The 18,873-nt window shown below is 49.2% G+C and overlaps 5 protein-coding genes across 5 annotated transcripts; 2 read left to right on the forward strand and 3 right to left on the reverse strand.

Moving 5' to 3' along the window:
* Positions 1 to 668: 668 nt before the first annotated feature.
* On the forward strand, positions 669 to 5,290 carry N7508_010155 (E3 ubiquitin-protein ligase SSM4; the record flags this gene model as incomplete). Its single annotated transcript, XM_058468215.1, has 2 exons — positions 669 to 3,666; positions 3,726 to 5,290. The coding sequence occupies 2 exons, from the start codon at positions 669 to 671 to the stop codon at positions 5,288 to 5,290; spliced, it is 4,563 nt and encodes a 1,520-aa protein (XP_058316061.1).
* A 981-nt stretch (positions 5,291 to 6,271) lies between these two features.
* On the forward strand, positions 6,272 to 10,291 carry N7508_010156 (uncharacterized protein; the record flags this gene model as incomplete). Its single annotated transcript, XM_058468216.1, has 2 exons — positions 6,272 to 9,614; positions 9,810 to 10,291. 2 exons carry the CDS (start codon positions 6,272 to 6,274, stop codon positions 10,289 to 10,291), a joined length of 3,825 nt encoding a protein of 1,274 aa, XP_058316062.1.
* A 1,700-nt stretch (positions 10,292 to 11,991) lies between these two features.
* N7508_010157 (RTA1 domain-containing protein) lies at positions 11,992 to 12,997 on the reverse strand (the record flags this gene model as incomplete). The annotated part of the gene is made up of 3 exons (XM_058468217.1): positions 11,992 to 12,581; positions 12,640 to 12,732; positions 12,790 to 12,997. 3 exons carry the CDS (start codon positions 12,995 to 12,997, stop codon positions 11,992 to 11,994), a joined length of 891 nt encoding a protein of 296 aa, XP_058316063.1.
* A 681-nt stretch (positions 12,998 to 13,678) lies between these two features.
* On the reverse strand, positions 13,679 to 15,229 carry N7508_010158 (Zn(II)2Cys6 transcription factor; the record flags this gene model as incomplete). The annotated part of the gene is made up of 1 exon (XM_058468218.1): positions 13,679 to 15,229. One exon carries the CDS (start codon positions 15,227 to 15,229, stop codon positions 13,679 to 13,681), a length of 1,551 nt encoding a protein of 516 aa, XP_058316064.1.
* A 1,675-nt stretch (positions 15,230 to 16,904) lies between these two features.
* On the reverse strand, positions 16,905 to 18,839 carry N7508_010159 (F-box protein; the record flags this gene model as incomplete). The annotated part of the gene is made up of 2 exons (XM_058468219.1): positions 16,905 to 17,309; positions 17,373 to 18,839. The coding sequence occupies 2 exons, from the start codon at positions 18,837 to 18,839 to the stop codon at positions 16,905 to 16,907; spliced, it is 1,872 nt and encodes a 623-aa protein (XP_058316065.1).
* Between the last annotated feature and the right edge of the window lie 34 nt (positions 18,840 to 18,873).

An 18,873-nucleotide genomic window follows, 5' to 3' on the forward strand; every position in this document is an offset into this window, starting at 1 on the left:
CCACACGTTGATATCAAGTCGGCACAACAACGTACTACACCTGCATTGAAGAGAAGCTCACAGCTCAAATGTGTGGCTTTGGTTGATGTTAAAGCTCGAGTCTGAATGAATCAAAGCAAATGAGTATCTGTAGGCGGAATGCTCGCGTCGGTCTTGGCACACGAGTTTCACGGGCCACGGTCAGATACACACCTAGACTGGAAGGACTGAAGACCGAGGAAAATAGTTGACTGTTAGAACGCAGAGTCTATGGGAAAGATAAAGAGGTGGTTTGAGTTTATCAAGTTCAGCAGTTAAACATGACACAATCAGGAACTGTGTCTGTTGAATATCAGTGAGGTCATTGGTGGCACTCGTACTGCAGATACGAAGATATGCCTCCATTACCATCACCGGTGGCGTAACTTACCGTATTTGTCTTACAGCCAGCGCACATCAGCTGAGTCAGCACCATGGGTCAAGGCCAGGCTGAATTGATTGCTTCGCCACTATCAAGCTCCGATCTCCAGGCTTGGTGGGTTGCTAAGACGTCCAACATACATGCAGTACTGACCTGTTCATTTCAGCCCAACCGGATCACCCCTCCCGTGTTCTCTCCTCACCTCCCGTTTTCATAACATGGTGAACATCTAATCAATACCGTCGATTTGACGCGAAACCTACAAACTATGGAATCCGCAGACAGTCAATTCCGCGCTGCGGGCGCCGGATTCCCGGATTTGATGAATGACCCGGCTTACGATGAGAGGGAAAAGGGATTCGACGATTTGGATACTTGCCGCATCTGCCATGGCGAAGCAACGGACGAGGAGCCGCTGTTCTACCCGTGTAAATGTAGCGGCAGCATAAAGTTCGTTCACCAGATCTGTCTGGTTGAGTGGCTATCACATTCGCAAAAGAAACACTGCGAGCTTTGCAAGACGCCGTTCCGCTTTACCAAACTCTACGACCCTAACATGCCCCAGAGCCTCCCCGCGCCTCTATTCGCAAAGCAAGCGTTGATACAATGTTTCCGGACCGTGGTTACCTGGCTGCGATTTGTTCTTGTCGCCTTTGTCTGGTTAGGATGGCTGCCATGGTCAATGCGCGCAATCTGGCGGGCTCTCTTCTGGCTTGCTGATGGCCGTTGGTCCGCGAGCGAAAGTGCTCGAACTCAAGCTGCACAAGCCGCTCAGGGTCTCGGGCAACTGTTGTCGAATGGCAGCGTGGCAAATGCTGCTGTAGTCGATGCAGTTAGCTCCACAGTCTCCAATGCAACTATCTCGTCTGCAACTGCTGCCCCCACTGCGCAACCGTCGATTCTCAATTTCGCTGCCGGTGAGCCGCTCATGCTCACTCTCATAAAAAAAGTGATCCCCAATTTGTTTATGCCCGCCTTCACCTCGTCTGCCGGACAGGATAACAACTCAAACAACTCGACGCCCAGTTCAAGCAAACCCCGCTATCCATCATGGCTATCGGACGTGAAATTCTTAAACAATCTGACACCCTATCCTACGATTAATAACATGATCATCGACACATTGGAAGGCCAGCTTATCACCCTCCTTGTGGTCGTTGCCTTTATTCTACTCTTCCTGATCCGCGAATGGGTTGTTCAACAACAACCCATGGCCAACATTGCTGAAGGAGAGCGCGAGGCTGCTCTCCAACTGATTGCAAACAATAGGCCGAATGAAGAAGCCGAGATTAGACAGCAAGAGCCGGCTCCCGCTCACCAAGAAGACGATCACGCTGAGGAATTCGGCCATCATGGCATGGATGAAGAAGAATCGCATCGCTTCGCACCTCATTCTCCAGCTCCATCTTGGAGCGACTCTGATAATGGGCACCCTGACTTTGAGGCATTTGACAGGCTGGTACAACCAATGGACCTTGAAAATTCGGACGATGATGGCGAAGATCTTGCTCCCGGTCGTCGTGCCATGAATTTCGGCGATATTATGCTTCGTGCCAATGGAGACCAGGAAGAAATGTTACGCATTATCCGCGACGAAGCCCCAGGGGGTGATTTGGACTGGATTGCGAACGCGATGACCGCAGTCAATTCCAATCAGCAACCAGCACAAGAAGCAGGACCTCATAATCGCCCCGACATTGATGAGGTAGCAGTGCAAGAGGTCCCTGATTTCACCAACACCCGAAATGCGCATCATGATGGTTCTAGTCCCGATACCACTACTCATCCCTCCGGCCCAAACCCAGATCATGCATCCTCAAGCAGAAGTGATACTGCTCCTCCTCCGAACAGTCAAGCGGATAATCAACCCCCACAGGGACTTATCGAACGGGTCATTGATTGGTTTTGGGGGGACATTACGCCTATAGACAGCGACAGAGAAGAGCCAGTTCCTGAAGACGATGAGCACATTGTTCAGGATCCGGCCTTGGAAGACCCATTTGTGCCTTTGCCAAATCGGATGGATGGCGGCGCACTAGCAGACGCTGGTATGGCTGGGGATTTGGATGCTGGATTGGACCCCAATGATGTGGAAGCAATTGAAGGGGATGATTTCGAAGGAATCATGGACCTTATTGGCATGCAGGGCCCTATCTTTGGACTTTTCCAAAATGGTGTCTTCTGTGCTCTTCTCATTGCGTTCACAGTCGCCATCGGAATCTGGCTTCCTTACCTATGGGGAAAAATTGCCCTCGTCTTATTGGCCAACCCCTTCGAGCTCATCGTCGGTGTTCCTATCACCGCCGTCGAAGTCATCGCAGATATCGCTCTCGATACTCTTATCGGTGTCGTAGGCTATATAATGTACTGGTTCAGCTTTGTTTTCAGAGTCTTGCTGAGTCCTTTGAGCACTGTCATTCCCATTGGGGAATGGATGCCTCGGGACAAGTCAGTCACCAGTGCATCGCTTTCTCTCATTGATGCGAGCAGCCAGCGTTTGAACAAGGTGCTTAAAGCATTCTTGGTCTTCCACGAATCCGATATCCCCATGTTCTCAGTGCTCTCCCACCAGGCACTTAAATTACACCAAGCACGCCTCGTCGCTGTATTCCACACGGTATTTACCACCGTGAAGTTCATTTTGCATGACTTCCCTCTCCGAATCATGACTCTTGGAATCCCGGGTGCATTGTTCTTCGATATCGATCTCTCTTATTTCACTGGATTCCTTCAGCAGGTACAACAGCAGTTCAGTAGCTTCATCAGATCACCTTTGTTCTCCATGCCAGGGAAAAGGTTGATGAATGCAAGTGCAGCTAAAGCTGCCTCAGCGGCTGTACCAGTCGACTATGACTTAGCTGTTTGGGACTCGAAGGATCGTGCCATTGCTATCCTCATGGGCTACTTGCTTGCCTCATTGATCGGTCTTCTCTATCTACGCATCACCGGGCTGATGGCTGGTGCCAACCGCGGACAAAGAGCTGAGGGTTTGCTTGCTGAGGTGCTGATTCAAGCTGGTGGAGTTATGAAAGTCATCCTCATCATTGGTATCGAGATGATTGTTTTCCCCCTGTATTGCGGTAGTCTTCTTGATCTTGCTCTCCTCCCACTCTTTTCTAACGCTACTGTGAGCTCTCGGATTGCTTTCACGGCTGCCTCTCCACTCACATCACTCTTCGTCCACTGGTTTGTTGGCACGTGCTATATGTTCCATTTCGCCTTGTTTGTGTCTATGTGTCGAAAGATCTTGAGGAGCGGTGTCCTTTGTAAGTTTGAATCTCCCAACTTGCTATATCTGAATCTGGCACTAACTATTTGACCACAGATTTCATCCGTGACCCCGATGATCCAACATTCCACCCGATCCGTGATGTTCTTGAGCGCAGTATCGCTACTCAGCTTCGTAAGATTGGGTTTAGTGCCCTAGTCTACGGTGCCCTGGTCATCGTTTGCCTTGGCGGCGTTGTATGGGGGCTGCACTTTGCACTCGACGACGTGCTTCCGATTCATTGGTCAGCAAGTGCTCCTATGCTCGAATTCCCAGTCGATCTGCTATTCTATAACTTTGTGCTACCAATGGCGATTCAATCATTCAAGCCCTCAGACGGATTACATGATTTGTATGATTGGTGGTTTCACAAGTGTGCCCACTTCTTGCGCCTCAGCAACTTTTTCTTTCCTGAGCGACACCTTGAGGAAGAAGGCTGCCATGTTCGGAAGCATTGGTGGGCCCTTCTCTCCGGAAGCAAGGGAGACTGGGAACACCCTGTCATCGGCGATGAGCAACAGGCTGCCGCAGAACAGGAGAACCGTGACGTTTACTTCCTGCGAGATGGCCGATATGTGCGTGCCCCTGCTTCCGATCAGGTCCGCATCCCGAAAGGCACCCGCGTTTTCCTGGAAGTCACCGAAGATAATGAGCGCGTTGATAGGGAGGTTGACCCTGCCGATGGACTACATGGTCGATCTAGCACCAATTTCACCAAGGTCTACATCCCTCCTTCTTTCCGAACTCGGATCGCTGCCTTCATCGTGCTCATCTGGCTGTTTGCCGCCACCACTGGAGTAGGCATCACCATTATACCGCTGATCATTGGTCGGAAAATTATCACGTCGTACTCTTCCAGTCCAGTTCCGGTGAACGATGTTTATGCTTTTTCCAGCGGTCTCTGCGTGGTCGGTGCGTTGGCTTACCTGGCCTATCACACCCGCACTGCATTCCAGCTCTTGCGAGAACATACAACTGCATATCTCCGTTCCCCTCGTCAGGCAGGCCAGAATAGCTTGGGCCTCGTGATGCATTTTCTCCAGCTTTTGTACCTTGCTACAGTTGCCGTTGTCTTGCTCCCGTCGCTCTTTGCCCTTCTGACTGAATTGTACATTCTCATCCCAGCACACACCCTCTTCGGCGATGGAAAGTCCCATGTTGTTCACGTCGTTCAAGATTGGGCACTGGGAGTGCTGTACGTCCAGATGGCCATCAAATTGACTGTATGGCAGCCTCAGTCTTGGGCAGCTGCCGCCCTCAATGGCATCTTCCAAAATGGCTGGCTAAAACCAAATGTCAAGCTCGCCACTCGGGCCCTGGTTCTGCCGATCATCATCCTCACAGCTGCAGCAATCACCCTGCCTCTGTCTTTCGGGTTTATTGCCCGCTGGACCGTGTTCTACACCCACGATAAGGTGCAGCCTAATATCTATCGCTATGCCTATCCTACTACACTTTTCATTCTACTGTCTGTGTGGGCAGTCAATCTGGTGATGCGTAGAGTGGCAATCTGGCGCACTAACATCCGCGACGAAGTGTATCTTATTGGGGAGCGGTTGCATAATTTCAGCGAAAAGCGTGCGCGAGATGTCGGTGTATCGCGCCGGGTCATGACAGGATGATCGAATGGAGAGGTGTATTATTGTTCAGCCTGGATGGCTTGATGTTTCGGACTACTCCCTTACTTATTCTTACCTTAGTGCATGTAAATTTATGCAATTCAAATGAAATAACGCACCTTTCAAGTACAGTGAAACCTAGTAGCTCAGGCATTTGCACCGACAATGTTTAGCAGTACGACACAGGTCATAGACCTGTTCACAGTGATATAAAGTACTAAATAATTTCTATTAGGAGTCCTCGAAGCGATTGTACCATTTCATGCTTCAATTGTGCTCGAACTTAACCTCTCTTTTTTCGCAATTTTTTTTTCTTGCCGATTTTTGAGTGCGTTGGGTGTATCAATTAGATCATATCAAGGTGGCTTTGTAAAAGAACTGATGAGCATTGTTGTCTGTATAGTGGAGCCTTGTAGGTTTTTGAACTGACAGTCTGTAGCAGTACTTCTGGTAAAGGCCCTCTGCTGGCATTGAAAAAGTGGCGAAAAGTAAACAAAACGATGAAGAAGTCAAGACGTATGACAGAAGTGAAACATTGAATCAAGCTATGTATAGAATAGGGTCTACGCAATTATATACTGACTCGTTCAGGTGGAACTTTAATACGATATACGTATATAATACCCCTTGCAGTACCCACCTCCCCACACCAAATTGCCCGCAGGTGGCTATGTTGAGGCTCCCGTAACCATACGGTGACCATACCAGCGCCATTAGTTGTTGCCTGCCACGTGACCCACTCTGGGCCTCTCGTGATCGCTCATTGGTTAGGCAACAGGATTCCCTTCATGCGCAGTTGGTGGTTATCGGCCATCATCCTCAAGGCACCCATTGAATCTGTCTACCCTTTTTCAACTTCTCCTCTGAATTGAGTACTCTTCTACAACCCTCACCATGTTTTCCTGAATGCGTCCTTTGCACTGTCTTGCGATACTCGAACCGAACCTCTATCTGTGATCCTTATCAATCCCCTCCGCAATCGTCATGTCGGTTCTAAGACATGGTGGAGGAGGCGGTGGCTTCCTCCAGCGACGCCTCACAAAACTATATACCGATACCAAAACCTCATGCGAAAGCGTCACAACGGCTTCAAAGGCCGTCGACGACCCTGAACTCGTCGCCCTCCACACCAGTTTCCAGAAACAGAGAGATCGCTTGCTAGCATGGGGTCTAGATTGGAGCGATGCCAGCGCGGCCCAGCCCAATGATATTGACGAATCCTTGACTGCTGCTGGATTCAGTGATGTCGTCGAGAGTGTCATGTCATCGATACAAGAGCTTCTTAACGATGCTGAACAAATACAACATATCGATGCGCCACCCCTCCCCTCTAAAGAACGAAAGATCGATCTCCCGTCGAAGGACACTCTTGGCAGCCGGCCACTCAAGACACAATGGACAGAGGAGGATATAACTCGCTCAAAGACAATCTTGAACGAACTTACTGGCTGCATTGATACCCTATATGACTTGTCGCGCTCGCGCCGCACGATGGCGTCTAGTATGTCGTCAAGTAGGATGGGGCGCAAGCTGCGCGCTAGTCCTGCATCACCTTATGATTCATCGCATGGCGCATTTGGTGAGTCAAAAGAGAAAGTCCAGAGCCCGAAGCAATTGTTCGACCCATACTCATACTCGCCGTCGACGCCACACCACGACTCCAATCCCTTCCTCCCGTCGAACCGCCTCCTCATTGAGCGCTCGGCTCTTCAGCTATATGGAGCGGCCCATGATAATAGTCCTCCGCCGTATGAGCCTATTGCGGCTTCTTCCAATTCTCGCGCAATTGGTCGCTTAAACTCTTCGGCGTCGCCGATTCTCGCCTCTATGAAAGAGTCGCATGTATCTGTCCTGGTCGAATTCATTCCCATAATGATGGACGCCAAGTTGAGCCCCAAGAGTTCTCGATTGGAAAAGCTTCAGCAGTCTTTGGAACAATTGCTGCAGAATGCCAGAATATCCCATCTAGGTCTGATGCGATTCCTGGGTTATTGCATTGACCAACCCAATGCTCGCTATGCATTCCTCTATCAGATGCCAGTCGACTATTTCCCATTCCTTCAGAACCCTAGTGACTTGTTGAAAGAACTGAAGCCCAAGCCATTGGTGGCTCTCCTCCCTTCAGCTGAAGACTACCGAGAGAAACGAGTTCCAAACCTCGACACTCGCTTTCGATTGGCTTATGATCTGCTGATGTCTGCTCTTCACTTGAGAAGCCAGAACGCCGTTCATGGTAACATCAACAGCAGCAACGTTATCTTCTTCCCCGGTCGAGATGATGCTAGTGATGACGAGAGTGGACTTGCACCGGATCTCCGTCGTCCTTATCTAACTTCTCCTGCACGATTCTCTGGCGATGGACCCACACCTGAACCCTTGTCTTCGGCAATGTACCGCCATCCTGAGGACAAGAGATCTGTTGAGGATGATGGCGCATGGGCATATGATCTGTATTCCCTTGGTCTCATTCTCCTGGAGATTGGATTATGGGCTCCAGTTGGTCGTCTCTGGAAGATGAAGTATGATCGTACATGGTTCAAGCATCGCGTGGAAGATCTTTACGTCAAGAAGCTTGGCCCGAAGTGCGGTGGCGCTTATCTTCAAGCTGTTCAGCTATGTCTTGATGCCCCCAACTTCCATCTGTCAACACAACCAATGACCGATCTTGGTCTTCGTGTGCCTCAGATCTACCACTACCCAGTTCTTGACCTTTCAGAACCTGACGGCACTTTCTCCTTCTCAATGAACTTTATGTATACGATTTGCAAGATTCTGTGGTCTTGCTGCCGAATCGACATCTTCTCAGCACCTGGGGCAGAGGAGTTGGACGACTGCCTTCCCCTCGCGCTTGTCCCAATTCCCGAAACTCCTGAACCCCTCACTATCCAGGACAAGGTTAATGCCTACAAAGCAAAACACGACTTGACCAACTTGGATAAGAAGCTCCCCAGCATTCCGCAACAGGAATGGACTCCTCCTTCAAATGACGAAAAGGCTTTTGAGAAGCCTGCTAAGAAGCGCACTGTCAAGAGGCTTCCACACCTGGAAATCCCAGATGATCACTTACAGGAGTGGAATTTCCACATGATGCCCCGCTTGAGTCGTCTGCTTCAAAAGATTCTGAAAGAGTCATCCGAGTCTTGTGGGGTCAACCTCATCATGACTGGCGAGTCTGCTGAAAGCGCGAGAACAACCATTTGTGTTACTTGCGCTAGCGTGAAGAAGGTACGATTCGCTTTGAAGAAGCACTTCTCTCTTGGTCGGGATGATTGGGACCTGATCGTACTGCGCGGCGATATCGAAAGATCCAAAGTGCCTCGCAACAAACGCCGCCGGCCAGCTAAGACTCGTCCGAATGTGTCGAATGCAACTCCCTTTCGCCAGCGAGAGCTCAACCCATGTCATCAGCAACGACCGCTTTGCGGAGCATCCATTGGCGCTTTTCAAAACGAAGAGCACCTACCGCCTGTCTCCTATGGTGGCGCCGTCATCGTCGATGGCTTGCCGTATGGTCTGACAGTTCATCACATGTTGGAAGCTCCCAGCGAAGATGAAGGTCAAGGAAGTAGCCCCGGAGACTCGAATACAGAAGACCCATCGAGGTCGGCGGGTAATTGGCCTCGGGATACATCTAATGCACAGAACCCCGAATTCATGTATAACTATGCCGAGGACGACCCTGGCTTGAACCTCGAGTATGAACTTTCTGACATAGAGGATGGGGACGATGCATCATTCCCACAAGGCCTTGAGTCTGGGTATGATGAGTTTTGGCTTTCGGATGAAGAGTCGTCGGATGATGACTCCCTTGGTGGTGATGATGACGACGATGATGCTGCCTCAATTGGCGACACTGCTGGTATTGAACCCGGTGAAGAACCTCGGCTGCTTGTCACCCAACCCGCCATTGACGACGTGCACGATGACTTTTTTCCATCTCCAGAGGATCGAGATGATGAGCATCTGGCCTCACACTCTCTTGGCTATGTCCACGCCTCCTCTGGAGTACGTCGTTGGACTCGAAAAGGCCTCAAACATGAAATTGATTGGGCCCTCATCAAAGTGGACGAAGCGCGCATGGACCCCCGCAATATCATCCTCGATACCACCAGATCTAGCATCGCCCGTCCAGGCCGGCCCATCCCACCACAACCCATTTTCCTAAATCAGGTCGCCCAGATGGAGGAGCTAGGTGGTTTGCAGGTACATTGCTGTGGCCGGACAAGCGGGCTTCAAACAGGTCAGATATCAAAGGCCATGACGCTAGTCAAGCTGCATGGCCGGCATTCTTTCTCGACGAGCTTTTGCGTCAATGGGAATTTCGGAGGTAAGAGGTGCTCCGCAGATCCATGTTTATGTCTATACGATCCTTAATTAGATACCCTTTGTTTTGTTATGTTATGCACACCCTCTTTTGTCTAAGCTGGTAAACAAACAGCACCACCACACCTAAGACACACATACATCGCCTCGTACCGAGTAGCGTTTCTTGATCATCAAGCTAACCATACTATGATAACAGCCCCCGGCGACTCCGGCGCATGGGTCTTCGACCGCCCAACCGGCCGCGTCTGCGGCCATGTCCTCGCCTGGTCCGAAAAGACAAACACGACCTACATCTCCCCGATGGAGGTAACCCTCGACGACATCGCCCGTACCCTCAACGCCTCCCTTGTCTCCCTCCCCGGCGATCCAGGCAGATCAATGGCCTACGCCGATCCTACGTCCCCGCCCGGTCAATACAGATACCAGGCACAGTTGCCAGGGGACTTTAGCCGTCTAACACTTGGGGGAGGTGGAAGTCCTGGTCCGCCTGTTCCGCCTCATCCACCTCACTTTCCTCATCCGCATGGCCACCCTGGCTATGGTCGTCCTCCGCCTCCGCCACCGCCTCCCCCGCCTGGCTCGCGTGAAGCCCATGGCCCTGTATATCGGAGCCCTGTTCCTCCGATTCCTCCGTCTCTTATGAGTGGACCGCGCAGTATTGAGAGACAACTTGCTTGAGTCCTTAATGCTTTTATGATGTTGGCATACACTGGTGATTTTTTTTTTTATCGGGGTATCCTGTGATAATGACATGACTGCATTGATGTTATACCCATAGTGAAGCGTCTTTTGCTCTTTTTTTTTGTTCTGTGTATATCCTATGGTTGGTCAATTATCTAGTTCTTATTATCGAGTTCCCGGTCAATCTTTCATAGAACTGTCATCTTGGGCTCATTGCGTGCTCACGACACAAAGAGAAGGCACTTACGTTAAAACTCGTCATTCTGGCTCTTACCTTCGGACGCTCAGCAGTGTAGAGGATCAAAGAATTCCATCACATGGCAGTGGCTACCGTGCAGGAACTTGCTAATTGTTCATCCGAATATCATCCAACCTATCCATCACCTAGTATCACCCCAGTGGGATCGACATGTCTCGGATGGTATGGCATTCTTGTCCAATGCAAACGCAACTTTCAATTCCGAGCTTGTTGGATCTTTCGAGAACCACTACATGCGCTTCGTGGCTGACAAAAGCCTGAGGTGGAAGCTTCACTTGAACAGGGTCTAACAGTTTGTGACGGAAATTGATCTTGAGGCAGTGATCTAAGTCAGTTTTTTGAAGCCATTCGGCATATTCGTTGTCGATCGGAGTCACTAGTCTCCAGCATCCCTTTTTATAGCCAAACAAGGCCGGAGCGTCTCTGGGGGAGAGAATGACGCTAGATATAGAGACGAAGCTCGGCTGGGAGATGCGAAAACTGAGCAATGGCGAGAGGTGTGGATTTTGTTTTTGTGTTGAGCTTTCGGCTGATGAAGAGGGGATGGTAAAATGAAAGATACTTTTGAAAGAAGGACTTATGTCGCGCAGCTGTGCCTGGCTGACTCGTGGGAGGCTCGTATCTTGAAACCCCGTTCGATGGGTTAAAGTGTCTTGCCAATGACATCCAAATTCTTCGTAAAGGACTGTTGATAAATATCTCTCTTAACGAAGGGAGAAAAGAAAGAGGCAAAAGCCCGAGGAAAATACAATTAAACATTCAGATGAGGTGGAAGCTTCATGAGAAGTGAGACCAAAAATCGGTTTACTGCCTTTGGCTTCTCAAGATGCCTGCCTATTACGAGAGACTCATATCTCCCTAAAGCTATATGGGCGTCGGTTACTTTCAAACATTTTATAATATACCAAGATATATACATATCTGCTCGAACTGAGAGAGTGCCGTCATTTGATGAAAGGCTTGAAGTTGATCTCTCGAATGCCTCAGGGAGTGACTCATGGTCTGTATAGAGATGCTGGTTCCAAACGTGAAAGAGCCATTCCAATGGGGCGTTGGCAATCGCCCTGTGAAGAAGATATAGGTAAAATTATACAACGCAGAAAGTGAGGAAGTAGATTGGTCGTTGGCTTTGCCTATAACATTTCGAAAGTTTTGTACATTTGTTTACGGTCTTTGCTTAATGAAGCTTCAAGGAAGGAGTTTAAACGTTTGTGGGTACTTGGAAACCTTGAATTCATAACAGTAGGGGCAAGCAAACGTCTTGATATCTCTCATAAGGGTTCAGAATCTAGAATAAGTAACACACCCATCGCCGGTCCTGGCCCAGATATCCGCCATTAAAGAAGACCCGGAAGCCACCCAGCAACAATGAAATATCCCATTCCACCTCTGACCATAAAACGCTACATGGAGATTCCCAAATTCATATCGTCCTACCTCAATAGCGACCAGGCTTTAACTCAACACTCGACCGAGAAACAGGCAGACCAGCACCCCCAACAGAGGGAAGCAACCACCCAGGATTGAAAAAGTTGAAAACACCAACAGCAATAATCATCATAACACCATCAAGCCCAATAAAGTAAGACTCATGCGTAATGAGATCTCCATCCCATCCTTGTGCCAATTCCACAGTACGGTAGATACTCCGGATGTAGATGCACACAACCGACAGAACCATTGCACCCATCAGCATGATAAAAGACCCCGAAGCCGAGCTCAAATACCCAAGTTTTGTAATGCGACGAAGAAAATCACCTGCAAATCCGACGAAAATGGTAATAGAGACCAGCTGGAAAACGATACCGGCTACCATAGTGTTTGTGCCTGGTGCCGTATCCCCGCCAATTTTGTCCGATTCGGAAGATGCCAGGCCGCCACCGGCTGCTTGGACGACCAGTGAGATTATGTCACATGTGCAGAAGATCCAGAGGTATTGCTTTGGGGAGAGGATGGAGGATTCGCGGCCGAAGATCTGGATAAAGCGGCCGAGGAGGATGTAGATTCCTGCTGTGAAGAATGTTGGAGCTATTTGTGAGAGAACAGTTAGCTTTAGCGAGGTGAGCCGCCAATGGGCGCTACTAACCGATGATCAATGTTGAGATCTGAATCATGAATGCGGTCGAGTTATATGGACAGTCAGAGGACCAAGTCCGGCCAGCCCAGCCAAGGAGTTCGACTAAGTAGCGAGGCATCAGTATGCTTCATGGGAATTGACTGAATGGAAGAATCTTACCTAAACATCCGATGGCAAAAACACTGCACCACCATGTACGCTTCCAGCAAAATTGAAATGTATGTGCGACCATAGAGAAACCAAAGAGGATGCAGAACGCAATACCTGCTCCCTTTGTTGGGACATATCCATATGATGGCTTCAAATCATTCTGCAATGCAGTGCAACCCTGGCTGATCTCAATGAGTTGTTGAACGGTATAAGTCATCTTGGAAAGCTTCGTATATCGAACGTGAAAGTGAAAACTTGAATTGAAAGGTGGACTTGATGGAGTGGTCTGAAGATAAGTGTGTGATTTGATCACAAAGAGACGATTCTGATAGACCTACCCAGCATCTTTATAGATAAGTTTCGGCACAGCTCCTCACCGGTGTCAATCTCAATAGAGATACCAAATGAACAGAAATAGCCAAGGGAAACGTCTGCTCCGCCTCATGAACAATCCCGGATTTGGAGGCAATCTCTTGGCATCTAGCTACGTTTCAGGGCTCATGATGATACGGTAATATCTCATTGGGCGATGCCTAGACAGAGAGATGCGTTGGTCAAATTTTATAGATGCAGCCTTGTGAAGGCGGCCTCTAATTGGCTAGTCCGTAATTCTCCCTCGCGCTAACATAGCCTTTTGTCCGTGCCCCCGAGATCCACTCTCTGAGCATGAGTCAGCAACTAGAGCGTTGTTGATTGGCCGGCTCGTAATCTTATTTTAGATGCCTCAATCTAGATATTGAAGGATGCTTATGACTATTGGGCTTACAGTGGCTGACGAGCTAGGCAACAATAATGTATACGCTAGCACACCACACTAATGGAAGAGGCTCTGGGGGTGAATATTATCAGGAATGCCGACAATCTATGATTCAAGTCCTGCTGTCCATACCCCCGAAGTCTATTTCAGCTTTTGCGGCTGCACACATTCAACACGTGTGTTCCACGGCCCGTGCTGCCCATGTGGCTTCGTCATAATCGTTACCGGACATGGGTCTAGGTATGTCCCTTTTTCCGGAAAGATCAGTGCTTCATATACCCGCTGTGTGTCATGGGGGATCCTTTCTTCCACGGGAAGATGCAGATACGGTCTTTCTTCTATCTCGAGTACCAACTTCGCAATTTCATATTGACGCTCTCCCTGACCCCATAATCCCTCTTTGGTGGGGTAATTGGATATAATGGCAATTGCGCGGCGTCGAATGTTCGGTTCTCGACATCTCATTGCGGTCCAGTATATTGCTGGGACAACTTCAGCATCCAGGGAGAAGATTTCAGGGGTTGGTGGCTTTTTTTGCTGTGTGCTGAGCGCGAGAATTTTCTCTGCTGCAGCCACGCTGGCTTCGAAGGATGCGAAATGTTGGTCATAGACGGTCTCATTTCGTGCTAGGCAACTGAGAATCCATATGATGGAAGTAAAGTAGTTTATTTGGAGTGCTAATGGTGCGCGTGGATCAGAAATTCCAACACTCTTAGCCGTTTTCTGTATCATTGTTGTGAATGCTGTATTCCACTTGTAGAGACTCTGTGCAAGGACGCGCTGCTCGTACATTTGTTGCTGGTTGACTTCTTCAGATGGGGTAATCCTGTCGATACCGATGGGTCTGATCAATCCTAGACCTTGATTCATGAGGGTTGTCATAGATTCTCGGGCCTGAGCGATGTTATCAAAGGTGGGAATCTGGTCTGGGACTAGCTCTGTCTCTCTTTGAACATGGAAGGGAATCAAAGGTCGACCGAAGAGGGGCAGCTGAATGCTCAGTCGATGGAATGACTGGCATAGCTCTTGGTAGATTGGATCTCTTTTTGGTTGTCGGCCCTTTGCGCTTTGCTGTTTCAGAAGTATTTGCATTCCACCTTGAATATGATCTAGAACGCTCGAAGGACTGGACCTGAGCATCTCCAAGCATACGAACAGGAGACAAGTGACAAGTATAGAGTCAGAGTCAGCGTCTCGCGGATTCGCCAGCTGCTGTCGGAATTTCTCAATAGCTTTGGTGTATTGCTCAAGTGCAAAGCCATCGCGGTCGCCATGGCTAGCATTGGGATGATAGAGTTGCTCATACATCATACTAACGGCAGCAACGGCATGCCGAACAGTCGGTTCTCGATGACTGAGCTGCGGGAGAAAGCGGCTCCATATTTCGGACGTGAAGAACCCTGAGAGGGCTGGAGAGGTCTGCGTGCAGAATGTGTGGATATATTTTCTTTCTTCCCGCGAGCCGGGGACAAGCACTAGTCGGCTATCAGGGCTGACGGTTGGCCACGCAGGACATGGGTCAGCAACTTTCTGCCGAAGCTCTTTTTGGGACTGGTTGCTGTAACCATCACATTTGCGCCCCGTCTTGGTACATTGCATGCAGTTTGGCTTTTCTTCACCGCATCGCACATGACGCATTTTGCAGGTGATACAGCCCTTCTTTGATTTCGAGCGGCCTGTTCTTCGATGCATAGTGGGCGGCCACAAAGAGGGAAGATACAACGCAGTAGGTGTTGATATCCCTGCAATGTTATAAGTGGCGCCGAAGCTGGTCCGATGTCAGATTTGCACAGGCTGACACATGTGGCTTTGTCGGGTTGGGGGCCATGTCAGCACTTCGTGTATCCAATAGGCAGCCATTTTATCAAAGACGATGAACAATCCAGCGGGATCTATGAACAGAACATCTGTTGCTTATCTTGCTGTCTATTATGAATGATAAGCGAGAGGTATATCCTAGCTCTCATATTATGTATTTGGGCGTGGTGTTCAGCCCGAGCGGATACAGATCGTAGAATACGGAGTCAACACATTGATGTCATTTTTCCTCGATTAACTCACGGTATTAGACCCCGTCCTTTCACGCTGAATTCAATCAGTCGTCGTGTTGTAGTAATTGTATTGCCAATGTTTGGCGGAACTGGTTGAAGGTAGCTATCCATTTTCCCAGCCTTCGAATGTCCTTCGGGTTGACCTACTCTTTGTTTGCCTACCTTTTACCCATTGACGAATAAGCAACTCAACTAGACTATATCAGAGCGAATAGGCTGTGGATCAATCGTGACAACTATTCCTTCAAACGACGGGAAAATACGTCGCAGTTCGCAGAGGTCGATGAACTGGATTGGATGTGATTCATCGTCCCAGTTGGGTGGAAAGGCTGATTCGGGGACAGCAAACCGCGGGAGCTCGATCGAAATACCGACTTCATTGGTAGTAGAGAGAGTTGATCGAAAGCGAAACGGATTGTGCTGAATGACAAGCCTGATTAACTTTTGAAAGTCACGTGTATGTTGACTACTTTATGATCTTTGAGTTCTCAAGACGCCTCCTAATTAAGACTTACTTCTCCCAAAATTCGCTATAGCCATCGCTTCCCCGAACCATTTCGAAATATATATAAGTGCATAGACAGATGCTGAGCCATAGAGCATGCTTACATTTGATGTAGTCAAGAGCCTCTGCATTTCCATTTGAGGATCTATTGAAGCGGAGAATCAGTTACACCAGACCTGAGAAGGAATTTATACACCTTCTAGCCTGCCGATCTTGAGTATAAACAAGAGCAAATAAAACTCAAGCGCACTTTCCTTTAAGCATAGCTAACAAACCATATCAATGGGACATAATGGACTCTGTTACCAAAATCAATTAACATAGCTGTAACATCACCTAGGGCTCGGCTAGTTACTTGTCCCCCTTAGATTCTTATTAAAAATTGTGGTATCTATAATATTGTGAATCATATAACTAGGAACCCTTTTAATGATGATATAACCAGATAGAGGCTATTTTAGGAACAGATAATGCACAAAATGATCTAATCCTATGCAGAACTTCGTATGGTCTTTAATCTTATAGTACCGTGAACAGGTTCATGACCTTTGTTGTGTCTTGAAAGCCAAAGTAATGCCATAATAAAACGGTTGTGTTGTTGCTACAGTGCATTTAAAGCTCTTGCGTAGCATTGCGATTCGTGTCTGATTCATGAGTCGAATTAAACCGAGTCTTCCAGCCTCCCGAATAGGAAATCCGAGAATACTATGCATGCTCCCTAAGGTAAAAGTTAATACGATGCAGGACCCTTGGGTATGTTAATTCTGGCAAGTAAGTGATCCTTCGTACCACCCTAGGTAACCAACAGAATCTAGGCTCCCTCGTGCGCATGCGCATTCTCGGATTCATCACCGGCTTCTTCTTCATCCTCTTCTTCTTCGTCGACGCTCTCCCATTCGTCATCTAGTTCGCCGTCGGCGAACTCTTCAAAGTCTGCCTCTTCCATGACCTCATCACGAAGCAAGCTGAGCAACTGCAAGAGTCCTGCTTGCGAGCCAAATGTGCCTTGGCCGGGAGGGTTCTGACTGGGGTTTTGCGTGCCTTCGGTTGACGGTGAAGGGTCTGCTCCATCGGCAGAGATTGGAGTGACTTTATTGACAAGGTCAGGGGCGAGGCTGACGATTCGGATGGCCTTGGTTGGGAAAACACGAGCTGGGTTTGCACCTGCGGCTGCAGGGATACCGCCTGGTTGAGTTGAGTCGCGCCAGCCGAGAGTCTATATTTGTACTTGTAAATGTTGCTTTCCTTTGAAAGTAGGAGTATTGAATTCATTACTCACAGTGTAGGTGCTCATGATAGCATCGTCGGCTAGGGCCATGTAACTGATTGGAACGGCAAGTTGAGGTGCGGAGCTGGTAAGCAGAGAGTAGGAAGCACGGGTGGGATGATCAACATCCTGAATCTTGTCGTTGTGATCGAGAGCAACGATGTAGATGCGATCCTGGATCTCAAACATAACTCGGTGGTTGCGGAGAGATAACCAACCTCCAAGGTCAAAGCTGGAACCATCTGACTCACATTCAAGAATAGAGCTGTTGGCCGCGAGGCTGGCTTGGTCGTGGACTGCCTTGCGCCAGTTGGAACAAATGAAGATACGGCCAGCGCGAGAGACACCCACAAAGAGATCACCGTGAATCATACCCGATCCCCATTCATCCTCTTCGTTTCTCACGTGCTCAGGGTCACTCGGCGAGGGCAGAGGGCCTTTCTCAACCTTGATTGGTACCAACCCATCCTTGCTTGGGGTCCCCGGTGGGAAAAATCGATGCGATGGGCCGAGTCGCGCGGCTCCAGCTAAAGCTGCGCCTGCAGAAGGGAATGTGGCCGGGGGTGGGCGGACGTGGTATCTTTCGGTGCAGAAGGATGGTTGCAAGTTGCCTAGGAATGCACCACTTTCTTTGTTGTATGCAAAGTACCCCTTCTTTCCCATCGAATAAATCACCGCGTCCTTGCTCTGGTCTAGATGGCCGACACCGTCTTTCTCGATTGTCAAGTGCGTAGTCAACTTTGGAGGCCGCTGCGTCATATCGTAGACGAAGCCCTGTCCCTTGTTAGACACAACACAAAGATTCCAGTGAGACAACTGGAAGCCTCTGGTCTGGCAATCGTGGTTTAAGATCGCAATACGGCGGAACTCTCCGCGCTTGGCGCCTTCTTGGTCCGCTTGCCAGACCTCCACGGAATCTCCTTCGCTGTCAAATACAGCCATTCCATCCTGATACTCCAAGTGAGCGTATGGGCGAACCGCATCGCCATCGGTATCCAGCACCGAGGGAAGTCTCCACAAGATATCGCCCGTGTCCATATCAGTGACGTTCAATCCTCCGGCGTGAGAGGTGGAAACGAAGAATCGGCGCTTAAAATCAGCTTTGAACCGCCAAACAGGATCATTGCCAACTTGGAGCACAGACTCCTGGCTCACTGGATGTGTATCGGCCCAATTGCGAGCGAGGAGCGTCTGGCGCTTGCATAGATCCTTCCATGACTCTGTGTTCTGAAATACTTTGGCGAAACTGTGCGTATCCGAGAGGAACGAGAAGTCCCGGGCGCCTCCAAGAGGTTGTGAGGTCTTGGTATCGGAAGTGTAGATAGCTTCTTGGTGGGTGACGTCGATAAACTGATGCCAGGCCTTCGAGGTAGCAGTGAGGGACGCGAGGGCCGAGACGGGTGCGAATTCTAGGATTTGGAGGACAATCTCTGGAGGAAGGATGGTGAGCGGATCCACTGCAGGTGCGCCGACAGTCATCTTCGCTTTGAGACACCAAGGGTGTTAAAGGAAA

The sequence above is a fragment of the Penicillium antarcticum genome (assembly GCF_028974205.1).
Source record: "Penicillium antarcticum strain IBT 31339 chromosome Unknown utg000009l_segment0_segment0, whole genome shotgun sequence".
Lineage (NCBI taxonomy): Eukaryota > Fungi > Ascomycota > Eurotiomycetes > Eurotiales > Aspergillaceae > Penicillium > Penicillium antarcticum.